This window comes from Chrysochloris asiatica, unplaced genomic scaffold (genome assembly GCF_000296735.1).
Source record: "Chrysochloris asiatica unplaced genomic scaffold, ChrAsi1.0 scaffold00026, whole genome shotgun sequence".
NCBI classification, from domain to species: Eukaryota; Metazoa; Chordata; class Mammalia; order Afrosoricida; family Chrysochloridae; genus Chrysochloris; species Chrysochloris asiatica.
Window position 1 is genome coordinate 14,856,243 of NW_006408544.1, and position 21,073 is coordinate 14,877,315.

The 21,073-nt window shown below is 37.5% G+C and overlaps 1 protein-coding gene across 1 annotated transcript in view; it reads right to left on the bottom strand.

The window, feature by feature from the left end:
* Nucleotides 1–21,073, bottom strand: part of FAF1 (Fas (TNFRSF6) associated factor 1) — a 665,112-nt gene that overhangs the window by 451,123 nt on the left and 192,916 nt on the right. The window contains exons 5-6 of the mRNA XM_006839751.1: nt 12,494–12,585; nt 4,297–4,388 (exon numbers count right to left, since the gene is read on the bottom strand). Coding sequence (XP_006839814.1) covers nt 4,297–4,388; nt 12,494–12,585 — 184 coding nt within the window. The remainder of the gene's footprint in view (nt 1–4,296; nt 4,389–12,493; nt 12,586–21,073) is intronic.

Below are 21,073 nucleotides of genomic sequence, written 5' to 3' on the forward strand. Positions count from 1 at the left end.
TATGAATTGTTGAATGTGAAACTGATGATGTGCACTGTAAACTTTCACTCGATCCACAATAAAAACCTTAAATTAAAAAAAAAAAAAAATAATAATAATAATAATGTATTGTAACTAGGAATAAATTCATACACTGAACGTTCATGAATATCCTTGAGGAGAATTATATACATATATAAAGTATGCAAATGCACTCCAGAGCGCTTAAGAACAAAACACACATTTTTTTAAATTCTCATTTTAGAGAGCAGTCTCAAAAGGAGTATTTAAATTAAACTTTGGATGTATTTATTTTAAGAAGCTAAGAGTTATATATAGTAGAAGGAGCACAATCCTCAAAGTAAATACTGCTAACCTTGAACAATTACACATCTATAAAATGTTGCTGTTGTTAAGTGCCGTTGAGTTGGTTCCAATCCATAGTGCCCTTTATAGGGTTTCCAAAGAGCAACTGGTAGTCCAGTGTATTAACCCACAGTGCCACACCAGGACTATCAAAATCTGCCTGCATCCTTGCATAGTAGTTATAAAAAAAAAAAAAATCAAGATGAGATTTGAATTAACAGTGTTGTTATTGGTATTTATTAACAATAAAAGCTGCCATTGAGTTGATTTGGAATCACAGAGGTCCTATAAGACAAAGTAGAACTAACTGCCTCATGGGGTTTCCAAGACTGTAAATCTTTGCAGAGGAAGACTGCCACATCTTTCTCCTGTGGAGTGGCTGGTGGGTTGAGACCACTGATCTTTCAGTTAGCAGATGAGCACTTGGCAATTGTGGCATGGGTTCCTTTGGTATTTATTGTTGTTGCTAAGTGCCATTTAGTTAGTTCTGACTCATAGCAACTCTATACAGCTTTTCCGAGGGTCAGCTGGTAGGTTTCAACCACTGACCTTGTAGTTAGCAGTACAGTGTTAATCCTACAGTACCACACCAGGAATCGCAAATTGAATAATTTAAACTACTGTACTTTGCAGTTTGTGCTTTCACATATAATGTACCACTTACAGAATTTCTTATAACCACTCTAGCACTTGGAAACAGTACTTCTCATTTTATAAATGTAAAATCTAAAAGCTGGGATAGAAATTCAGGCTTTTTCTCATTATACCCTAATGTCTTCTGTCTGAAGATATATATTACAATCATATCACTTTACTGACTTGGTTATAAATAAGTCTTTTTTAGAAGCTATACTATATTTCTAATGTTACCGACTGCTTTTAAAGAAGACTGATACTTTATAAAGAAACAACTTAATGTTTGTCATTGTAGTGGAGTTGGAATGGTGGAGTTCAGCGGCACTGAATAAGCCCTGAACTCACTTTAGAAAAAAAACAAAACAATGGTACCAACTAGAATCAAACCAACCACTAAAATAAAATATACCATATTTATTTATCCTAAATCTGAGGCAAAGAAAAGGCTAGGGGTAATATGTACACAAAACTTGAATTTTTCTATACCAATTTCTGAGTTCTATTTACTTGCAAGTGTTCAAGTCTGAATCAGAACAACTTCACTTTTTCTCCTTTTTAGATTATAAATTAGGTTACTAATTGCAAATAAGATTTTTATGAATACAACAATTATAACAAAATACTTTAAAAACAAATAAATTTGATTCATTATGGAGCTTAGCAGAGTCCTGGTATGGCACTGTAGGATAAACACTTGACCATAAGGTCAGTTTGAATTGCAAGGTCCACAGTTCAAACTCACCAGCCGCTCCTCAAAAACCCTATACAGAGTTGGAACCGACTCAACAACAACACTTAACAACAACAACAACATGGAGTTTAACACCAATTTTGTTTGCTAATTTTTTTTACTACTTATTTCTGCTTGCTAAAAAGCCATAGAAACCTTTATTATGTTTGACATTTTTAATGAATGAAAACTACAACTTAAAAATAATTACTACTATTTACTTGTAAGGAGCTCTGGCAGCACAGTGTTAAGCACTCAGCTGCAAACTGAAAAATTGGCAGTTTGAGCCACCAGTGGCTCCATAGGAATAAGATACGGTAGATTGCTTCAATAAAGAGCTACACTCTTAGAAAGCCTATGGGGCAGTTCTACTCTTTTCTACAGGGTCACTATGAGTCAGGATTGACTGGACAGCAACAGATCTCAACATGAACTGTTAAGATTCTGCATAGATAATATAGTGTTTTGGTTGTTTTTTCACACTTTAAATCAACAATTAAGATATGCATACAAACAAACAAAATTAAAAATAACCTCTATAGAAAGAATTGTGAGAAAAACAAACTGTAAGAAATAACCTTAGTCTTTCAGTTGGGTTTTAATAAAATAAGCTTTAATCTATGGCTTTCACACTGATTGAAGTCTCTACATGCCCTCCTTCCCATCACCGAAATACTCTCTCTGTCTTCTATGTCTTTGTTTGGCTTTGAATATTTCTCTTTCTTATTGTTACGACAAGGCATACCCTTTAACAGTGTCATTGTTAAATGCTGTTAAGTAAGTTCCAACTCACTGGGTAAAAACCCATTAAGTTAGGCAGTGGTGGGAGAGTACTTTGGTGCTATATGAAGTATTCGTTCTCTAAGAAACACTGTATTTCAGCAGCATTCTAGGTCCAAGTTTGCCCAGAAACTGAAATATTGGCAATCAAACCAAGGTCAGCCAAATGGCAATGAAAAACATTTCCATTAGCTCAGAAAGACATTTTGATAAATCCATTTAATTATACTACTGGAAAGCAATAGATTATAACAACTAATGTCTCTTGTCTGCTTTTAATTATGTGGATTACATCTTGTATGACTGTGATAATACTTTGTTAACTAACCTACAAAACAAGGTTCTACCTGACTAGATACAGCATCAGACCCTTAACTGTTTAACTTAAAATCTCATATGAGGTTTATATCAACATCACAATAAGCATAAGGACTACAAGAACCAATTGGCTGTTTTGTAATATTATGCAAATTTCACTCCCCATTAACATATGATGTAAACATAGAAGACAAAAAGTTAAGAAATCCTAATGTAAAAGAAACTATTAACAGAATATTAAATACATTTACATCAGATTTAATTTTTCAATTGAGCAATTTCTACTTTGGTAAAGTCAACTGTCATTTTCTTTTTGCAATCTAATAATGAAGCTATTCAGTAAGTAGTGAGGGAAAAGGTTGGCAATAGTACAAGCTTTAGGGATGCAAGAGCCACACACTCCCTAAAACAGAATCACTTAAGTTGTGTTAAAGAAATAAAAAGTGTATAAAAACTGTGAAAATTATTACACAAATAAAAAAAAAAAATAACACATAAACAATTGCCATTAAGTCAATTTAAACTCATGGTGACCCTATGTTCCAGAGTAGAACTGTTCCATAGGGTTTTCTTGGCCATTATCTTTATAGGAAGCAGACCACCAGGCCTTTCTTCTAGAACACACTGGGTAGTTTGAATGTCCAACCTTTAGGTTAGCAGCTGATCACAAGCTGCTTGCACCATCAGGGACCTATGAAAATCTAGAAACAACCCAAAACACATAGTTTTAGACAATATGAGTACTGTATTAAAAGATTAATCATTCACTACAAATCAATTTGCTTCACTCACCTAGGGATAATAAAGTTCATTTATAATATGTTGTTGTTGTTAAGTACCATCGAGTTGGTTTTGACTCATAGTGACCCTGCACAGGGTTTCCAAGGCTGCAAATCTTTACGGGAGCAGAAAGCCTCATCTTTCTTCTGCAGAACAGCTGGTAGCTGCAGACCTTGAGGATAGCAGCCTGATTCATAACCACTATGCTACCAGAGCTCCTTAATTTATAATATAGAAATAATTAATTTTATTCCACCAATAAAATAAATTTCATTATGAAAACTGAAAAGAGAATGAGATCCTAAATTCTGAATAGAAAATATTACTTAAAAATTTATAATTGATGTTTTTCAGGCTGTATCCTACAGAGAGTCCAATGAATTTTTCTCATAGATATGCCTTAAGTCATGAAGAGGTTGGAGTTCCATTTAGTCTTACTTCTTTCTTCCAATTCTAATCTTTTTCTTCATCAAAGTTCAAAGATTATTGTTTTACATACTGATGCTTTGCTAAAGAATCCCTTTGAAAAGGAGATTTCAGTATTAAAATAAAACAAAAATACTTTACAAACCAAATCATTTGAAAACTGATAAATGTAGATAAGTTAAAGATTCAATTTTTTTTTTTAATTTTGATGTCAGTGCAAATTTTGAAGTTTCAAGAAACAAACTTTCATTTCAGATTCCCAAGAAACATGAACACCTTACCCAGCGTGACTAGATGATGAAGGTGGTGGCAAGTCAGGTGTAAGGACGTAAAGACTGTTGTTTTTTGGCAAGTGTAGCGATTTTAAGACCGTCTGAAAAAGAAAAAAGGAAAACAAAAATTGAATGTTGATCATGCATTATTAATTTTTTCTATAGTTCTCAAAAAATTGGTAACTTTTAAATTACCACTTCATTTCTTGGCAATTTCCTAAATAGAGTAACACACAAGATCTATTAAATCCAAATAGCCTTGAGTCCTTCATATATGAGGGTAAGTCAAACAGTATTCCCACTAGGGTTTCAGTTCATACATGCATGAGTTTACTCCAAGCAAAATGTGTTTACACATGTAACTACAACCAGTGGGTAGCTGCAGACAAGTTTTCTCATTAACACACTTAACTTAGTCTTGTTAGAGTGCCTTCAAAAAAAAAAAAAAATCTGCTCAAAACAGTGGTTTCCAAGGGAATCTGCTGGACTAGTAAAATGCAAGGCAGAGAGGTCAGTTCAGAGGGCTATGGCCAAGAGTTTTTTTGGGATGGGAAAAGGCTAATCTTGATAAATTTTCTTGAAGAATACAGGATGATCACAGGGGCTTATTAGGAAGATGTTTCAAGAATATTGAAAATTGCACTGGTGAGAAAAAGGCCATGGAAGATGGCCCTGAGTAATATTTTTTCATCACAAAGAACCTGCTCATTCTATGACAACAGGGCTGTGCTCCAAGAATTCTGTTGAGAAACCTAACACCATCTACCCTACAACTCTGATCTTGTCCATCAGACTTCCATTTGTACCGCAAGCTAAAGAACATTTTTAAAGCTTTGAGTCCCTCAAGGATACCAAAGCTGCCATTTTGGCAGGGTATAAATTGATGAGCACAGAATTATTCAGGGAAGGGTTAGAGAGATGGAAACACAACCTTCAGAAGTAGATAGCCCTAGGTGGAAGACATATCAAGAAACAATAGTTTCAAGTTTGGATTTTTTTTTTTTTTTTTTGATAAAAGTGTCTGTGATTTTTTTTTGTAGCAATACTTTTTGACTTACCTGGTATCTTGAGTCAATCTCTTTAAGATATAAAAAGAGATAAAACAGCAAACAGAGACAGAGAGGTGGGGTAACATAGATGCCAAGACACAAAGAGACAAAGTCTTCCCTTAAAGCCAGTACGCTGCATTTGGACTTTTGGTCTCCTAAATGTGAGAAGTCTACACCCATTCTACCCTGAATGCACCCAATCTTGTCTGATCTTGGAAGCTAAGCAGGGTCGGGTCTGCCTAGCACTTGGATGGGAGACAGATTGGGAATATCAGGTGCTGTTGTTGTTGTTAAGTACCTTGGATTCGGTTCCGGCTGTAAATCTTTACAGGAGCAGAATGTCTCATCTTTCTGGTAGTTTCCAACTGCTAACCTTGAGGTTGGCAGCCCAACTCGTAATCACTACGCTACCAGAGCTCCTTATCAGGTGCTGTAGGACTTAAAAATTCCTGGTGTGGCACTGTGGGGTAATGCGCTGGACTGCAAAGTCAATTTGATCCACAAGGTCGGTGGTTCAAGCTCACCAGCCACTCCTCAGAAACCCTATACGGGGTCACTATGGACCAGAACAGACTCCATAGTACTTAACAACAATATATTTAGATTTAGATTTCTGAGCCCTTACCAGAAATGTCTTTGAAGCCCATAAATTTCCCAACAGTGTCTTCAAAGCAATGTAGGCTTACACTATCAAGCACTTTAAAAAAAACCTCTTCCAGCCTCTATCCATTACCCAATTCTAAAATTGCTTCCACATTTTAAGTATCTTTTAGAGAAGCACCCAACTCTTCCGATATCAAATTCTGTCTTCATTATCTAGTGCTGTTATATTGAAATATTACAAGTAGATAGCTTTAACAAACAGAAATTAGTGTTCTCACATTTAATCCAAATTCAGAGTGCTTGCTGGCTTAAGGGGTAAGGCTTTCTCTCTTGGCTCTGGAGGAAGATCTTTGTCTCTTCAGCTTCTGTTTTCTGTTTCCTTGGAGATCTCCATGTCTTGAAACAGCTTAATTAAACTTTATTTATATCAAAAAAGGCACTGACTCAAGATATAGTCTACCCTGACCCTGCATTTCTGGTGTAGCACTGTAGGATCAACACTGGACTGTGAACTACAAGGTCAGCAGTTCAAGCCTACCAATTGCTCCTTGGAAACCCTACCAAGCTCACTATGAGTTAGAACCAACTCAACTGCACTAAACAACCCTACTGCATTAACATAACAAAGACAATCCATACAACCAACACCATTTTTACCTACATTTATTTTGCCTTCCCCACCTCCCAAGTTAATACGTGCCTCTTACTCTAGTTAGTGATTTGATCCTCTTTCTCCTCCCTCTCCTGGGAGCAATTAAAGAATGTTTCATTTGGTGTGGAAACCTTTTCTTCAATTTTTACAATATTGGTCTCTTACAATATTTGTTCTTTCATGACTAACATTTCACTTAGTATAATGTCCTCGAGGTTCATCCATGCTTCTTAGCTCTTACTCCAGAGATTGTTTTGCTAAAGCTCTCAGTTTGGGGTAAATCAACTACTCTTAGTTTATATATGATCCACCAATTTGACAACCAACCACAGGAAATTGCAGTGAATTTCTTTGCCACAGAACTCGTATATAGATTTTACTCTCAACTTAATGGTAAAGATTGGCTAGTGAACTTCAAACTGTTTTTTATAGCAATACTCATTTATAAATACATTTTACATGGTAAACCCAGTAACACTAATATGCAGATTTAAAATACATTTTACATGGTAAACCCAGGACACACTAATATGCAGATTTACTGAGTCACTTACCTTGTGTGATTGTCAAAATTCTTGATCTTGTGAAGCTTGCATTTTAATAAAAACAAATAAAAAGAGATAGCTATATTATATTGTAAGGAGCTTTGGTTACAAATTGGGTTGCGAACCACAAGGTCAGCAGTTTGAAACTACCAGCTGCTCCGCGGGAGAAACATGAGGCTTTCTGTTCCCGTAAAGATTTACAGCCTCAGAAACCCTGTTCAGGGTCGCTATGGGTCAGAACCAACTCGACGGCACTTAACAATAATAACAACATACTATATTGTAGGGTTACCATAAGTTGAAACCAACTTGATGGAAACTGCATTATATAATATGGTATTAGTAGGTGGCACTTTCAATTGTTACACACAAATCAGGGAAAGTGGATGAAAAATACGGGGTTGGGGAGCTTGGCAGTTTGGGGTGTGTCTCACTTGGTGAATATGATATTGGAGCAAATTATCAAAGGTAGTAAAGAAACAAACTAAGAATGTTTCATGCAGAGAAAACCGTACAAAACAGCTAAGAAACAACAAGGAATTGTGGACTGCAGAACTGGAAAGAAGATGCTGCCATCAACAGAAATTAGGAAAACTGCAAATGAAAACTTCTTTTGGGGCATATTATGTTTGAAATATCTAATAGACATTGAAATAGAGATGATAACAGGATATAAATTAGATATAAAACTAAAAATTTATATAAATATTATTTGTTATGGCTAGGTTTCTGTGTCAACGCAACTAGGGGAGGATTCCAGAAGTTTAAAAGTTGGGATATGTTCATTCCCATGGTGATGAAACCTAAATACAAGCATAGTTAAACTCTATGATACAGTGGCTATGAGCAGCCAGTCAATTAAAGGGATGCTTCCTTAGAGGTGTGGTCTCCTCCCAATATAAAGGGCACGTGGGAGGAAATCTTTTTCTCTCTCCTCCACTGGGGACTTGGGACTGTGAGCTTGGGACTTGTGAGCCATTTCCTTGATAAAAAAAAAAAAAAAATCTGTGTGTGTGTGTGTGTGTATTCACTGGTTTTGCTTCTTCTCTAGAACACCTGTCCTAAGACATGTGGTACTAAGAGAGTGGGGTTAAACAGAAACAAAATCATGAATTAAATTGGTTCTCAAGTCTGTCTAATTTTAAAGGCATTGATATAGGGTAGAAGCATGTCTGACCGCCACTTCACAGGAATTGTCTTGGGCCAATTTTGAGTTTTGTTCTGTTTTTCTCTTGTGTAGTCAGAGGATGTCAAACATGGTCCACACTTGGTTTAAGCAGCTGGCACTGTGAACAGGATTCACTGTAATGGCTCCAGACCTATAAAATTGTGAGGTTTTTGGAGAGAAAGAACAAAGGGGCATGGGATAAAAGACCTAAGTGTAGAGGAGAACTGCAGGTATTTTTTAATTATCTTCAACAGCAGCTTCTGAAATCACCTAGAGCCAATGACATGCTAGTTTAAAAGTATGGCTGATAATGGGCTTGGGCCTACTGGAATCTACCCATCCATGTGCATATGAATGGGGTTAGTACAAGGGAACTTGATTATTTTAAACGGTTCATATGTTTAACAGCCTTTTGAATATTGGCTTCTCTTGCCCATTCTCATAAAATAAGACATACAGTTGTGAAAGGAATATTGGAAATTATGATTACATTGAGCTTGTTAGCCTATCTTCAGCCAATACTTGATTGGATTTTCTAAAAGGGGAGTTAGAATTTGCCCTGAAAAAATAGGCTTGTAGCTTTAAGACATGTTATAGTAAAGGGCTTTAGTAGAATCCAAAAGCCTATCTAGAAACTTCAGAGATGGGAAATTTGCATTTGAAAAGACATGCAGACCAACCCAGAACTGCTGGGAGAACAGGAAATTCAAGCAGAGAAAAAAAGCAGGCAGTTTGGTGTTTTTTAATTTTGCTGGCATCAAGGCAAGGAAAGTCAGCCTATCAGAGAAGACCCCTTCTAGGGCTAAAAGTAAAAGGGAACCAGAGCCATATGCTCGCTGGTGACCACCTGGGTCTATGTGTTGAGTGGAATTTGGGGAAATGCAGCATTAAAGACATAAGCTGAGTTTGAACATGTTATATTGGCACCCACTGACCTTGAAATAAAAGGATCAAGAAAGCTGGCTAGTTTGAAGTTTAGGGAGTTGTGTGAAAGCCTGAGCCCATGGGCACTGATCTTAGCCCATGGGGGCTAAGGCTGAGAGAGAAGGTGCCAGCTGGTTTGAAGTGGAGTGTGTGAACTCCCAAATGTATACTGGTACCCATTTGACCTAGCTTGGATAGCTAGGGTTGAGTTGACCAGAACCTGACAAAATAAGGATGAAGATGTTTAATACTGTGAACAACTGTGAATTGCTACAATTTGTTGGACTGGACTTTTGCTTATGAATGCAGTTGCTCAAAATTCCAATCAGAATGGAAGATTCTTTGGATCAAGGAAAATGCTTGTCTCCTCAGTGCACTGGGTTGATAGAGATGGGCAATTTAGACATTGGTTATAAAAATGACAGTGGGGAGGGAGCTATAAAGACAGGAAGTGGCTGGCTTAAAAGCTTTCATGGGTATGCTTAGTTTTAGAGTGAGGGGTTAAGGGAGAATTCCCACTGACTAGATTTCCTCTTTTTCATATGGATCTGGTGAAAGGGGATGGGGGGTGATACTGATAGTCTTTTATGATTTCAAATTTTGAATAACCTTTAGTAGGATTAATTGTGATCGTCAGAACTATAATTGTAGAAGATCTGTAACTGAAAGGGAGAAGTTATCTTCCATTTCAGGAACACATGATCCCAGGATGATCATTAAGGAAAAGATCATTGCCTGGAAAAGAGGCAACAGCAAAGACTGCAGCAGAGGTGATGACTTGGAAAGAGAGGCCATGGACTGAGTAAAGCTATGTGTCTTGCATTATACCCTTTGGACTTTTGAATGAATGTATATTTTTGTTTTGCTTTGCATGTGTGCATCAAATACTTTTGCTTTGTTGATTTGTGACAATTAAGATGAAAACAAGACCAGTGTATTTTCAGTTGTACGCATTTTAGTTATATCATGTCAAGCACAAGTACGACTTTACAATTTTCTCTTTTCAGAGGTTATGTATATAATTATAGTTTACAAGGGTGGACTGTAATGATTAGGTTTCTGTGTCATCTTGACTAGGCCAGGATTTCCAGAGGTTTAGCAGTAAAGATGTGCTTTTTCCCATGGTGATGAAACCTAATGTAGGCATAGTTAATGCTATGATGAGCGGCTATGAGCAGCCAATCAAATGAAGGGATGCTTCCTTGGGGGTGTGGTCTACTCCTAATATAATGGACACATGAGAGGGACTCCCTTCTCTCTCTCTTCCACTGGGGACCTGGGAGTCTGCAATTATGAGCCATTTCTTTGATAATGAACTTCTCTCTTTCTCTACATATATACGGAGTCCTGATGCGACACTGGGTTAATGCGCTGAACTGCAAGGTTCATTTGAACTGCAAGATTGGCAGTTTTAAATGCTGTCTTAGGTCAAGTTTTCTAGAAAAGCAAAACCACACTGAACTTAAGTGGTGCATTCATTGGTGATCTTGACAAGAGCCAAAGCAGTCAAGGTTTTTACTTGAACTTGGCTCAACAGAAAATGGGAGGAGTTGGACACGAAAAATACAAACAATAAATAAAAATAAATATTAACAACTGTTCCAGGGAAGTCTTATTATCAAGGAGAGTAAAGACATTACTGGGTAGGACATAAGAAAATTTAACTTTAAAATGGAAGGAAAAACAGCATACTTGAATGTTAATACCAATGCACTTTTAAAGGAATAAAAAAGGTGATGATGCCAAGAGAGACAGGGAAGAATTAAAGACAAGTCCTTGAATAGGCTTGAAAACATACTCGGGGGATTGCTCTTAGACCAGAGCATATATACGTCATCTGTAGTAATAGTCAAGAAAGCCTCATCTTTCTCCCACGGAACAGCTGGTAGTTTTGAACTGCTGTCCCTGAAGTTGCAGCCCGATTCATAATCACTACGCTACGGTGATCATACTCAAATATGGAATATGAGGAAGTCACTATGGACCCTGTCAGGAGAGAATCCACCTTATTTACTAAGTGCACCCATTTTACTTACTTTGTTGCTATTACTGCTGCTAAGTGCTGTCAGATGAGCTCCAACTCACAAGGACCCTATGTAGGGTTTGAGAGGAATGACTGGTGGGTTGGAACCACCAACCTTATGGTTAGCAGTGCAGTGTTTTTCCTACAGTACCATAAGGCTGGGAAGAGGCAGTAAGGAATTGAAGGGGATGGATCAGATAGAATCCGGGCCCCATTCTGTATATCTTAAAATTCTTAAGAAATCTCTGCAAGAAAGAAAAATGTGTGTTGATGAAAGAAACCATGCCAAATCTTCATGTTGGGGGTCTTCTTCTATTTTGCTGACTTTCCACTTTACCAAGCATGATGTCCTTCTACAGGGACTGGTCCCTTCTGATAGTGTGTCTGAACTATGAGAGACAAAGTCTCACCATCCTGTTTTCTAAGGCGCATTCTGGCTGTACTTTAAATATTCTCCTCTAACACCATAACTCAAATGTATTAACTCTTCTATGGTCTTCCTTATTCATCGTCCAACTTTCATATGAGGTGATTGAAAAATACCATAGCATGGGTCAAGCGCACCTTAGTCTTCAAACTGCTGTCATTGATCTTGAACACTCTCAATAAGTCTTGTGAAGCAGATGTGCTTAATACAATATGTCTTGAGTGTTGATTGGCTGATCTGAGCTAAATGAAATCTTTGACAACTTCCGTCTTTTCTCTGTTTACCTTGATGTTATTTATTGGCACAGTGTGAGGGTTTGTTTTTTTTTCTTTTTATTTGGATTTTTGTTTTATTTACATTGATGTACATCCCATACCAAAGGCTGTGGTCTTTGATCTTCAACAGTTAAGTATTTTAAATCCTCTTCACTTTCAGCAAGTAAGGTTGTATCATCTGCATATCACAAGTTGTTAATGAGTCTCTCTCTTATCCTAATGCCTAGTTTTTCTTCATATAATCCAGCTTCCCAGATTATGTGCTCAGCATACAGACTGAATGAGTATGGTGAAAAAATACACCCTGGTGCATACCTTTCCTGATTTAAAACCATTCAGTGTTCCCTTATTCTGTTCAAACAACTGTCTCTTGGTCTATGTACAGGTCTCTCACGATCACAAATAAGTGTTCTGGAATGCTCTTTCTTCTCAACTAAATTATACTTCTGTCATATGCAACATTAAGTTAAATCAATATTAATATATCATAAAACTAGTAACAACGATTTTCTTTTATTTCTAAGCAATTAAGAAACTCACACTGTCTTCCACATCTCCAGTCTTCCAGCCTTTTAACAGCATTTTAGACACAGGTATCTGAAGCTCATTTTCTAGAATCTGTTTAATCTCTCCTGTAAAAATAAAAAGAAACCAAATATTACTAACACAATAATAGTCAGTAGTCTAAAATTCAAATCTTTTGATCAAACATGTTGCTCCTTTGAAAAACTCCAGCTTCAATGTTAATTCTAATAAAGCTCCTCAATTAATTAATTAATTTGATGTTGTTGTTTTTATGTGTCATCAACTTGGTTCTGATTCTTAGAGACCCTGTACAGGGTGTTTCCAAGAGCAGCTAGTAGGTTTGAACTGATGAATATCCAGTAACCAGTCCAATGTTTATCCTACAACACCACATCATGGCTCAATTAATTAACTAGCTAAATATTAATTGCATAACTTTCTTAAAGAAACTGTGACTAGGGGGTTGAACACAGACAATCTATTTCAAAGCAATCAACTGATAATACATACTGTGTGCTTGGCATATTTCAGGAGTAGTAGGCACATTATTTAAAAAAAGGAGGCATTATAGTAAGGGAAAGCAGATTCGGGAATGAAAATCTGGGTTGAAGTCTTACCTTGAAGAAATCAATGAACTTGCTTATTCTTAGCTTCTCCCTCTATAAAATGAGCAATAACATCATCTATCTTATTTACCTCTAGAGTTTGAGGCTTGAAAGAAAGGCTGTGCCACACAAGGGGTCATCATGAGTCAGAATGGCAATATTTACCAGTTACTAATAAGGGTTCAACGATGCAATGAGATAACAGATGTAAGTAACTGCAAAATGAAGCCAAAACAACAGTTTATAGCTTAAATAGTAAATACTGTCTACCTTGGGCATTATGCTCTTTTAAAATCTATCTATAGAGCATCAAAAGGAGTCCAGGTGTTGTAGTGGGTTAAGCATTGGGTTGCTAACTGAGAGGTCACTGATCAGACATTCTGAAGGAAAACTCATCAGGTACTCTACAGGACAATAAGAAGGCTATCTACTCCTGTATTTACAGTCTTGGAAGTCCTATAGAGCAGTTTTACTCTGCCCTATAGATTCACTATGAGTCTAAATCAACTCAACTTTTATGTGGGATCAAATTGGCAATGACAACAGAACCTACTCAATGGCACTTAGCAACAACAGCAAAAGGTGGTAGAATGCAGCAAATTCCGGAGTTGAATTTACTATCTGGGCCTGCCTGACTCCAAAGATGGCACCACCACTACAGTATCCCTTTGTGTTACTTGGAAATTTGTGGAGATATTATCTAGAACAGACTTTCTCTCAGCCCTAGCCCATGTGAGCTAGATGGGTGCCTACAGAATTCACAAAACTCCCTGAATTTCAGACCCACCAGTCCTTCTTCACTCAGCCATTTCTTCATCTCTGCATAGTCCCCCACTTACAAGCAACAAGTGGATCCAGGTGGTCACCAATGAACATATCTGGCTGTCTACTCACTTGCTCCCTTTAACTTCCACTTCTAGAATAGTTTTTTGTTTTGTTTTTTATGCTGGGCACAGACTTTCCTTGCCTCAATGCATCCAACTACAAACATCTTGCACAAATTTCAAATTGCCAGTCATTTTTCTTTCTGTAGGTCTTTCCTTCACAGGTAAATCTCCTGTTCTCTCAAAAGTTCTGAGTGGTGTTCAGGTATCCACCTAAGCCCTATACTCTACAAAGGCTTAAAACAAAAAGTCTCTTTCTTCTGGGCAATTTTTAACTCCCCTTTTAGCATATCCAATCAAGCATAGGCTGAAGGTGGGCAAGTTCTCTGTAATCAAGATACCCAATATCCATTTCCATCACACATGTGCATCTAGCTGTGGGCATCTGGTTAGTAGGGTGGGTCAAGTAGGCCCTGGACCCTAATTACTCATTTTGTTTAACAAGCCAGGCTTTTATACCAGGGACTCCAGTGTTGTTGCTGTTGTTAAGTGTCGTGGAATCAGTTCCAACCCATAGCAACCCTGGATAGGGTTTCTGAAGAGTAGCTAGTAAGTTTGAACTACCGACCCTGCAGTTCAAACCAACTTTGCAGTCCAGCACATTAACCCACAGTGCCAGAACAATAGCATTATATCTCTTACATTTCTTTCAGTTATCATGTTGTTGTTTTTGTTAAGTGCTGTCAAGTCAGTTGCGACTCATAGCAACCCTGCATAGGGTTTCCAAGGAGCGTCTGGTGAACTTGAACCACCAACCCTGCAGTTCAAACTGACCTTGCAGTCCAGCACATTAACCCAAAGTACCACACTAGTACTCCAAAGAGTATGTCGTTGTTGCTAAGTGCCATTGTGTCAGACTCATGGTGACCCTGTATAGAGTTTCCAAGGAGCACTTAGTAAGCTTGAACCACTGACCTTGCAATTCAAACCAACCTTGCAGTCCAGGGCATTAACCCACAGCGTCACACCAGGACTCAGTTATTAGAGGTAACAATAACCAAAGTAACCTTCCAAGAATTAATAGCTTTAATTTCCATCCTCATTCGTTCTTTCTCTTAGTAATCCCCTACACTTTCATGAACCTGGAGCTATTGCAATAAATTTCATGTCTGATACCAATCTGCAAAAATAAAATGCAACAACCATCCCTCCCACAGATCTCTATTTCTCATTTGGGTTTGATAATTTGTTGCAATGGCCACACAGAACTCAGACACCGTATTGATAATTATGGGGTTTAATAAGAAAATGAACAGGTTATAATGCAGGATCAGAAAATGCCGAGAGCAATGTTCTTCCAGACTCTTCTCAGACATGCCCACAGGCAGGCCTCCCTCTGCCCACTCAATATTACAAAGTTCTTTTATTGCTGCTGATAAATGCCCACAGGACACACAACTCTACCATAATTCTGAGCCCAAAGGCATTTAACTCCAGTTCCATGAATTAGCAAGCTTCCTCCCAACGTCATCACTCAGCTTAACTTGCTCTACGGGCTAGAACTCTCTGTCTAATGTCCTGGCTTTTGGTTCTGCTGCTGTTTCTCCTCTGCCAATCCACCGATGTCAAAGCTTTTGGTTCCTAAGTTAAGGAGGGTCAGTGTGCAGGGATCTCAGGGTCCAAATGATGTGTCCCACTTTTGGTTCTGCTTCTTTGATGGTAGTGTGATTTCCCCCATTCATGCTTCTGGGAAAACTCATTTTTGACCAGTAGGATGGCAAAATCGATCAATCACAATTAGCCTTGTTAACAATCCTCACAACTGAATCATAATCCATCAGCATCTCCCCACAACCTTCTCTTATCTAGATCCATCAGGAAAAAGTTATTTGGTGGGTGTTTACAAAGATGGCTAGAAGACACATTAAATAATTCACTGCACCACAACACTACACAAAATAACATGTCTGGAATTCTTAAGGAACCCAAAGTGCATTCTTTTTTAATGTTATCTGAATTGTAAGCACTAAAAGAAGTCTGAAGAGGCAAGACCAAGGCTGGAGGGTTGATGGGGTAACAATTCCCATTCAACCCTTAAAGAAAGCGCAGGTGCAGTGTTGTGATGGAAAAAAATTCCTCAGGTCTATTTTCCAGACTTTTTTCTCATAAATGTTCTATATCCTTATACCCTGTTTCAAGTAAACCTCATGATCACCATCCATGTCCTTTGAGAACATTTATTCAAAATGAAGAGAAACAGTTGTAAATATCCATTAATAATCAGAACATGGAATCTACAAAGTATGAATCTAGAAAAATTGGAAATTGTCAAAAACAAAATGAAATGCATAAACATCTATATCTTAGGCATTAGTGACCTGAAATGTACTGGTACTGGCCATTTTGAATCTGACAAGCACAAGGTTTACTATGTCGGGAATGGCAAATTGAAGAGGAATGGTGTTGCATTCATTGTCAAAAAGAACATATACAGATCAGTCATGAGGTACAACGCTGCTGTCTGTGATAAGATAATATCCCTGCGCCTACAGGGAAGCCAGTTAATACCATTATTATTCAAATTTACACACCAACCACTAAAGCCAGTGAGGATGAAAAAAGAATTCTACCAACTCCTTCAATCTGAAATTGATCAAACATGCAATCAAAGTGTATTGGTCATTACTGGTGACTGAACTGCAAAGGTTGGGATCAGTAGTTGGAAACTATGGCCTTGGTGATAGAAATGATGCCGGAGATCGCATGATAGAATTCTGCAAAATCAATGATTTGTTCATTGACAGCATTAGAGACAATTATACACATGGATCTCACCAGATGGAATACACAGAAATCAAATTGACTACATCTGTGGAAACAAGACAATGGAAAAACTCCATATCATCAGTCAAAACAAGGGCAGGGGCAGATTATGGTACAGACCATCAACTGCTCATATGCAAATTCAATCTGAAGCTGAAGAAAATGAAAACAAGTCCATAAGAGCCAAAATATGACCTTGAATATATCCCACCTGAATTTAGAGATAATCTGAAGAAAAGACTTGACACATTAAATACTAAAGACCGAAGACCAGAAGAGTTGTGGGACGACATCAAGAACATGATACATGTAGAAAGCAAAAAAAGTCATTAAGGAGACAAGAAAGAAGGATAGGTCAAATGGGATGTCAGAAGAGACACTGAAACTTGCTCTCCAGCATAGAGATGCTAAAGCAAATGAAAGAAATGAGGAGATAGCTACAAGAGCTGAACAGAAAATTTAAAAGGTCAACTCGAGAAGACAAAGTCAAATATTACAATGAAATGTGCAAAGATCTGGAGTCAGAAAACCAAAAGGAAATCACATGTTCATCATTTTTCAAGCTGGGGTAATTGAAGAAGAAATTCAAGTCTCAACTTTTGTTCCTGAAGGATTCTTTGGACAAATTATTGAATGATGCAGAAAGCATCAAAAGAAGATGGAAAGAATACACAGAGTCACTGTACCAAAAGGAAATGGTTGATGTTCAACCATTTTAAGAGGTAGCATATGATCAAGAGCCAAAAATATTGAAGAAGTCCAAGGTGCATTGAAAGAATTAGCAAAGAACAAGGCATCGGGAATTGATGGATTAAAAATTGAAATCTTTCAACAAAGTGAGGCAGCACTGGAGGCACTCACTCATCTATGCCAAGAAATCTGGAATACAACTATTTGGCCAACTGACTGGAAGAGATCTGTATCTGTGCCCATTCCAAAGAGAGATGACCCAACGGAATGCGTGCATTATCGGATAATATCTTTGATATCCGATGCAAGTAAAGTTTTACTAAATATAACACAGAAACAGCTGCAAGCATACACTGACAGAGAACTTCCAGAGGTTCAAGCGGATTCAAAAGAGGCCGTGGAATAAGGGATATCACTGCTGATGTCTGATGGATCTTGGCTGAAAGCAGAGAATATCAGAAATATGTTTAACTGTACTTTATTGACTATGCAAAGGCTTTTGATTGTGTGGATCATGACAAGCTATGGACAACACTGTGAAGTATGAGTATTCCTGAACACTTAATTGTGCTCATGAGGAATCTGTACATGAAGTAAGAAGTAGTTGCTTGAACAGAACATGGGAATGCTGAATAGTTTAAAATTAAGAAAGGTGTACAACAGGGTTATATTCTTTCACCATACTTATTCAACCTGTATGCAAATAATCCAAAAAGCTGGGTTATATGAAGGAAAACGTGGCATCAGGATTGAAGGAAGACTCATTAACAACCTATGATATACAGATGATACAACCTTGCTTGCTGAAAGTGAAGAGGACTTAAAATACTTACTGATGAAGATCAAAGAGCACAGGCTTCAGTATGGATTACATCTCAATGTAGAGAAAACAAAAAAAATCCTCACCACTGGACCAATAAGCAACATTCTTATCAAGGGAGAAAAGATTGAAGTTGTCAGAGACTTCATTCTTCTCGGATCAACTATCATACTTGCTGTCTAGATCATACTCATGGAAGCAGCAGTCAAGAAATCAAACGATGTATTGCATTTGGCAAATCTGCTGCACAAGACCTTTTTAAAGTGTTGAAGAGCAATGATATCAGCTTGAGGACTAAGGTGCGCCTGACCCAGGCCATGGTATTTTTCAATATCCTCATCTGCATGTGATAGCTGGACAGTGAATAAGGAAGACCCTAGAAGAATTGATGCTTTTGAGTTATAGTGTTGGAAGAGAATGTTGAAAGTACCATGGGCCGCCAAATGAACCAACACATCTATGTTGGAAGAAGTACAGCCAGCGTGCTCCTTGGACATCAGGATGTCCATACTTCATCTCTCATACTTTGGACATATTGTCAGGAGGGACCAGTCACTGGAGAAGGAAATCATGTTTGGTAAGGTGGAAGGTTAGAGAAAAAAAGCAAAACCCCCAGCGAGATGGACTGGCAAAATGGCAGCATCAATGGGATCAAGTGTGGCAACAATTGTGAGGTTGGCCAGGACTGGGCATTGTTTCGTTTTATTGTGCAAAGGGTCACTATGAATTGGTACCGAGTCGATGGTATCTAACAACAACAACCCCGATTCTGAATCCCTAAAACAGTTACCAGATTCTTCTGATATGAATCCCCTGCTTTGAATTTAACTAGCTTAGTAGATTTTCCTCAGAAATCAATGTTTTTAATAGGATCTTGCTATCTAGATCATACTGGTAAATCCAAGACATACCCCCAGTCATGATTAATTTCATAAAATCACCTTCATTACCTTCAATTTTGCTTAAAAGTCTGATCTACTCGTTTGGTTAGCTGATCTTAAGATAACACTTTGGGCACCCATGTAGCTGATAGCTTACTGAAGCCAATATGTTCACTTAAAACTGAAAATGTTGAACCACATGCTATCATATCAATGACAATTCCACAGTCTTATTCTGACTCAGCCACAGTTTCTTAATTTGTTGAGGCTGATTGTTTTCCCTCTCTGGATCCTCACTGAGGTTTTCCCAACCTCTCTTAAAATGTTAAATCCACGTACAAACTGCTGTTTTGTTTGGGGCAGTATTCCAGTAAACTTGTTTCAAATCTTCAGCATTTTGTGAAAATGTCTACTTGAATTTTTTTTAAATTTGAGCTCAAAATGGTTATTTTGCAAAGTACAAAAAGTATCCTTTTTTTTTTTCCTTTTCTTTTTAAAAGACACCTTAATTACAATAAAGAGTCCTGGTATGGCGATTTAGGTAAGCAATGGATGATATGGTCTGTCTGAGCCACAGAGTCAGCAACTCAAACGCACCAGCTGCTATTCGAAAACCCTATGCAGAGCTGCTATGAGTTGGAACCGACTAGAGGGCACTTAACAAGGAGTGCATTCCTGAGAAGATTTGTCTGCAATTATCTAATGATTACAGAAATATTTTTAAACACATTTTATTTTAAATAACCCTGTGCATGTATGAACTAGAAACCTGGTAGTAATACTTTTTGATTTATCCTTGTATAATTCCAAGTAAGTGAAATATCTATAACAGAAAAATGTATATAGACCAAAGTTTATTGTTGTTGTTATGTGCTGTGGAGTCAGTTCTAACTCATAGTGACCCCTGTACAGGGTTTCCAAGGCTGAAAATCTTCATGGGATCAGAAAGTCTCATCTTTCTTCCACAGAACAGCCGGTAGTTTTGAACTGCTAATCCTGAGGTTAGCAGCCCAATTCATAACCACTATGCTACCAGTGCTCCTTTTCAAAGTTTATTAGTGGTTACCAAACATGACAGGGAGGAGATAGAAGGAGTCATTGCTTATAGGACACAGAATTTCTGTTAAGGGTGATGGAAGTTTTTGGAAATTGATAGTGGTGATGGTTAAATAGCCTGATAAACATTGTGCATGACACTGAATTGTGCATGTAAAAATACTGAACTGGCAAATGTTTTGTTATGTATATGCTCACAAAAATATAAAAGAATAGTCCACTGAATCTAACAACATAAATTTATGTAAAAAATAAATTTAATTGGAATATATTGTTGTTGTTAAGTGCATTTGAGTCGATTCCGACCCATAGCGACCCTGTATAGGGTTTCCGAGAAGCGGCTGGTGAGCTTGAACCGCTGACCTTGCAGTTCAAACAGCTTTGCAGTCTGGCACATTAACCCACAGCGCCACACCAGGACTCCAACTGGAATATAGTTAACATTAAAAAATATAGTTAACATTAAAAATTAAGAACCACCACTTGTCTGTCATTTTGAATCTGACAACCACTTGGTTTACTATGCCAGGAATAACAAATTGAAGAGGAATGGTGTCACACTCATAATAAAAAAGAAAATTTCAAGATAAATCTTGAAGTGCAACACTGTCTGTGATAAGATAATGTCCCTATGCTTACAATGAAGACGAGTTAGTTCCATTATTATTCAAACTTACATACCAAACACTAAAGCCAGTGATGATGAAATTGAAGAATTCTACCAACTTCTTCATTAACACAAATCCACTGGACCAATAAACAACATTCTTATCAATGGAGAGAGGATTGAAATTGTCAAGGACTTCATTCTTCTTGGATCAACTGTCAACACTCACAGAAGCAGCAGTCAAGAGATCAGACGACATATTGCATTGGGCAAATCTGCTGCACAGGAA